Source organism: Pogoniulus pusillus, chromosome 27 (genome assembly GCF_015220805.1).
Source record: "Pogoniulus pusillus isolate bPogPus1 chromosome 27, bPogPus1.pri, whole genome shotgun sequence".
In the NCBI taxonomy this organism is placed as follows: Eukaryota; Metazoa; Chordata; class Aves; order Piciformes; family Lybiidae; genus Pogoniulus; species Pogoniulus pusillus.
This window is the reverse complement of record NC_087290.1, coordinates 14,547,134-14,552,702: the sequence shown is the minus strand read 5'-3', so window position 1 is coordinate 14,552,702 and position 5,569 is coordinate 14,547,134. Positions and strand designations below refer to the sequence as shown.

Sequence of the window (5,569 nt, the reverse complement as noted above, 5' to 3'; positions counted from 1 at the left end):
TTGAATCTCCTTGAATGGAGGTTGTTGTACATTTGACTATGCAGTAGATCTCTGTCTCACACAGTTTTCACTTCAAACTACTTTTCATTTGGTTTTGAGACCTTGAGCTCTGTTACAGAATGTTGGAATAGACAAATCTGGTTTATTCCTCTCTACTGGAGTCCACTGAATAAAGCAGATTCCACACTAATTCCAGAAGCAATATGCTAATTTGTATGCAATGATATTAGGGAATAAGATAACAAAGCTTTTGTGAACAGCTATTTATGCTGCTTGTGCTTTCAGTTACATTCTGATCTCAGATCCTTTAGTTCTTGATGCCTGAACACCATATTTTCAAACCAGGGAAATTCCCAGCAGGATTTTCAGGAATATCTGCTTTGGCAGGGGGATTGAACTTCACCTGCAGAGGTCTCTTCCAACAACCACACTGTGATTCTGTGATTCTAGAGCACTTCAGTGTCCAAGCTCATGATACTTCTCTTAATAGGTAGGATATTTTTAAGATGTTTTACTTTGAGGATAACATTCTGTTCCTCACAGCCCTCAGCCCTCTGCTCAGCTCACACAGCCATGGAAAACACAATCAGAGGAGACCAGAAATGCATGTGGCTTGGTCGGGTGTCCTCTGCTGCTCCTGACCAGTTATCAGCTGGGCTGCACGTTAGCTGCTGACATACTCACTGTTATTAAAAGGACTTGCTGACTTGTGCTGCTGGAACTGAGAAGGTGGCAGAAATAGTAGAGCCCTTGTTCAGCAGCAATCTCACACCAGAGGTATGGTTGACAAGCCTGTGTAAGCTGGATTATGGTACAGAGAATGGCTCATCTCTGACACTTTGAGAAGAATATTTGATGGGCAATTAATACATCAACAGATTTATTAACCAGTTCTGTATAATCATCCTTTGTACTTCCTTGTGACCATCTGAAATGCCTGTTAGTATTTCCAAAATGTATCAGACAAGAGGGAAAATTTCTCTGCTGCAAGAGTGGTCAGGCACTGAAACAGGCTGCCTGGGGGGGTGGTGGAGTCACCATCCCTGGAGGTGGTCAAGAAAGGTGTGGACATGGCACTTGGGAACATGGTTTAGTGACCATGACGGAGTTAGGCTGATGATTGGACTTGATGGTCTTAGAGGGCTTTTCTGACCAGAACATTCTATGATTTCTAGCATATAATAATGTCCTACTACTAATAGGACACTAACCTGAATATACTTCCATATGCTTCAATTTTAATAGAAAAATAGATTCTAGGGAATGTTCCTTTCTTTAAGCTCAACCTTCCAGCCCAAATTTCTTAAGCTCCAAATGCTGGCAAGGCTCACACACTGAGCTCCAGAGCGAGAATTGATCATCATGGGAAAACCATATGATGATCATGGAAAAACCATATGATGATCATGGAAAAACCATATGATGATCATGGAAAAACCATAAGCTTAGCCGAGCTGGTTCACATAATCATGGTATAAAATTGTTAGTGCTGCAAACTGGTCCTTTGTTAGAGTCATAATAATTAAACAGAATAAATCAGAGTAACCATGTAAGTAACACAGCTTCACGTGGAGCACTTTGCTAAAGGAAAGCTGCTCAGCCACAGCCCAGAGCACACTGGAGGAGACTTCTTCTCTGTGGGCACCGTGAGCAAAAGGTGGGGTGGCACAGAATCGACCCACCTTCACACAGTATCACAGTATCATCAGGGTTGGAAGAGACCTCACAGATCATCAAGTCCAACCCTTTACCACAGAGCTCAAGGCCAGACCATGGCACCAAGTGCCACGTCCAGTCCTGCCTTGAACAGCCCCAGGGACGGCAACTCCACCACCTCCCCGGGCAGCCCATTCCAGTGTCCAATGACTCTCTCAGGGAAGAACTTTCTCCTCACCTCCAGCCTAAATCTCCCCTGGCGCAGCCTGAGGCTGTGTCCTCTCGTTCTGGTGCTGGCCACCTGAGAGAAGAGAGCAACCTCCTCCTGGCCACAACCACCCCTCAGGTAGTTGTAGACAGCAATAAGGTCACCCCTGAGCCTCCTCTTCTCCAGGCTAACCAATCCCAGCTCCCTCAGCCTCTCAGCAGCAGCAGCAGCAAACAGAAGCGGCCGCTTGTGAGTAGAAAAAGCAGGCCAGCTGCTGTCGCTGTCGCTGCTGCTGCGCGGACGCTCCGCTCAGCCGAGCCGCTCCGCTCAAGGGAGCCGCCCCGCGGCTTCGGCTCCCCAGGCGCCCCCCCAGAGCGCCGTGCTTGGTGCAGCAGCGCCCTCTGCTGTCCGCCAGCGCTAACGGCACGGCCGGGACTCAGCGCTCTCTCTTTACGGAGAAAGAACGGCTAGAATGACATTGCCTTGATTTATTAAGGTACGAGTTGCACATTAACTTTAAACAAGCAAACACAAAAAGCTATGACAAAGGTGCGAGCAGACCTCACTGTCATTTTCTAGCTACATTTTCCTGTAAGAATTAAGACAGAATAAAAGAGTGTTTGAGAGCTGCTTAGGTATCTTAGGTCTTCAGTGTAATTAATCTACTAATCTAAGGGGTTAAGACACTCTCCTGTATTTCCTTGTTTGAAAAATAAGTCAATTCAACCACTCATTAAATGCATCTCTCTCTCTCTCTCTCTTTTTAAAGCTTGTAGAGCACCACCCCCTCTGATTTACACGTGAGAAAGAAAGGCAAGACAATTTTAGCTGTATTCAGACAACTTCAGAGTACTGCAGCACTCAGTAGTGAGATATTAGTGTGTGTCCAAGCACACAGCACAGGTAACAGCACACAGGCTGTTATCTTCTTGGTTCCCCTTTGAAGAGCTATGAGTCATGGTATGGTTTTGCTTAGACATTTGGGGTTTGCTCTGTGGATATAATCATAGAACCCTAGAATGGCTTAGGTTGGAAAGGACCTCAGAGGTCATCCACTTCAACTCCTCTGCCACGGGAAGGGATGCATCTCAACTAGCCCAGGCTGCTCAAGGCCTTATCCAACCTGGCCTTGAACACCTCCAGCAAGGGAGCATCCACAACCACTCTGGGCAGCCAATTCCAGAGTCCCACCACTCTCATACTGAAGAATTTTTTCCTAACAGCCAGTCTAAACCTACTCCTCCTCAGTTTAAAAAGCATTCTTCCTTGTCCTGTTGCTAGCCACCTTCCTGTGAGATCCCTTTAGGTACTGGAAGACAGCTATAAGGTCCCAGTGGAATCTTCTCTTCTCCAGGAAAAGCAGCCACTGTTGGCTTCATCAGTTTGTAATTGTAAGCAGAAGACAACAATCAGCTTGCTTCTGTTACCTCTTGCACCATCACTTTCCTGGGGTCACTAGAGTTGAGATGAAATAAGGACTTGCATTCCCACTGAGCTGAGGCCCAGGTTGGTGACACAACGATGCCCCTTGAGTTCCACCAGTCACATTCTGCAGCTCTCCAAACCAAAAACATTACTGCTCTGCATTTTCTGACTCTAAGAGCTTTAAGATGGAGGAGGAGAGATTTAGACTAGAAGTTAGAAAGAAATTCTTTCCAGTGAGGGTGGGGAGATATTGGAACAGGTAGCCCAGGGAGGCTGTGGATGTCCCCTCCCTGGAGGTGTTCAAGGAGAGGCTGGAGGAGGCCTTGAGCAACCTGGGCTAGTGGAGGTGTCCCTGCCCATGGCAGAGGATGGGAACTGGATGATCTCTAAGGTCCCTTCCAGCCTAAACCATTCTATAAACCTGTGAATCTAATCCTTTCCCCATCTCATTTATTTGAGAATTAGAGCTGAGTTCACATTCATTCCAGTTCAGAACACCCTTCAAGACTTTTAAGGTGCTGCTGTGATCAATCTTCACAGGAACTAGCCAGATTTTGCTCTTGATAAAGTTTACTTTAAGTAGATAATCTGAAGAATAGTAAATATGTTTTCCACTTCTAGTTGTCCTAGCAACTTAAAGGTAATTGGCTGTGCCCAGAGTTGGTAACCCAAACATTTGAAAACACCAGTGGTTAAAGTTTAATCCGTGGCCACGATGATGATGTGGCAGCAGAAGCTGCATGTCAGGATTCATTTTTCACCGGGAGAACAAGGCAGCAGCAGCAGCACTCCTGTAGTATGGTCTCTTCTGGAATATGGGATGAGTAAAGCAGACCTTGTCAGCAGGTGAAAGTAGGAGTTTCCACCATGAATAAATACCCAAACTGCTCTGCTAACCACACAAAAATCTGGAATCATTATTTAGTGCTTGCCCTGGGCATCCCCCAGGTGACCATTAACATAGCATCTGTCATCTTCAACTGCACCGTCATCTTCACCAGAGTGGCCACGAAGGATCTGCACAAGCCTATCTCTATCCTCTTCTGCAACCTGGCTTTGTCTGATCTCTTCACCAGCTTCTCTGGCTTCTGGATTTCAACGCTGTTCATCAAGAACCCTGACATCACAATCTTTGGCTCCAAGGATATGCTCGCACCTTATGCCTTGTACACCATGTCCATTCTATCCACCATCTACAACCTGGTAAGCATTGGAATTGAACGCTATCTGGCTGTGGCTGAAAGCATGAGGACAAGGTTCAGAGTTGCTAGAAACCATTCCATAGCTGCAGTTTTCATTAGCTGGTGCACTGCTTTCTTTTTTGGCTGCTTGCCACTGATGGGATGGAACTGCTTGCACACAGAAAAAAATGTCTCTGTCTTCTACAGCCCATTTTGTGTTAATTACCTCCTCTTCATCGGCATTCCCAATGTTGTGCTGGCTTTTATTATACCTCTCTTCACTTACCTCAGAATCATTATCATCCTGAGGAAAAGAAAGCTGAGAATGAAAGCGTGTGGACAAGCAACCGGCACCTACAAATCAGCTGAAATCCAGGTTGCCAGAACCAGTATTTTTATTTGGCTCCTGGCATTGATCTCCTACGCTCCCTTTTTTGCAGGAGTCATATTTGACGCAACCAACTACAGGTGTCAGGTTGACCTCTACCCAGGAGCCTACATCTTCCGAAACTGCACCGCTATGCTGATAACCATGAACTGTTTGGGAAACCCCATCATATACACCCTGAAAATCAAAATTCTGGGGGCTAAACTCAAGGCTCTGAAATGCTTCGCTACCAACCACGTCCAAGCCTGCACCATCGAGAACATCTAGCTGGGACTGCCCTTGGTCCAGAACCGCAATGTGATCAGAGAGGAGTCGGTCGTAGCAGCAAGGCTTCTCTCAGCAGCTTATCATAGCCCTTGGTAGTGAGTGAAACAGGTGCAGTGTTGTGCTTCCCTTCCCAAACCTGTCTAGTGTGTACTCCTGGTTTGGCCTCTCAATGGAACCAGGAGATAAAACTGCACTTAGTGCCATGGTCTGGTTGACTGGCTAGGGCTGGGTGCTAGGTTGGACTGGATGAGCTTGGAGGTCTCTTCCAACCTGGTTGATTCTATGATTCTATGATTCTATATTTACTTTGTGTTTAGGCTTCTGTCATGCTCACTTTGCTGCTGGGATCCACAGCCTTTTTGTATTGTTTGTGTGGGTGTAGGGACCCTTCAATGGTGAGAAAAGTCTCACTAGCCTGGGTGAAATGTAATTTTACTTTCTCAT

General features: G+C 46.2%; 1 protein-coding gene across 1 annotated transcript; it reads left to right on the top strand.

Annotated features, from left to right (window-relative positions):
• Positions 1–4,156: 4,156 nt before the first annotated feature.
• LOC135187474 (lysophosphatidic acid receptor 3-like) lies at positions 4,157–5,125 on the top strand. Its single transcript, XM_064166210.1, has one exon. It carries the CDS (start codon positions 4,157–4,159, stop codon positions 5,123–5,125), a length of 969 nt encoding a protein of 322 aa, XP_064022280.1.
• Positions 5,126–5,569: the final 444 nt, after the last annotated feature.

What these genes read in the sequence shown, in the direction of transcription:
- LOC135187474 (XM_064166210.1), top strand. Translation starts at nt 4,157, where the DNA reads ATGAATAAATACCCAAACTGCTCTGCTAACCACACAAAAATCTGGAAT.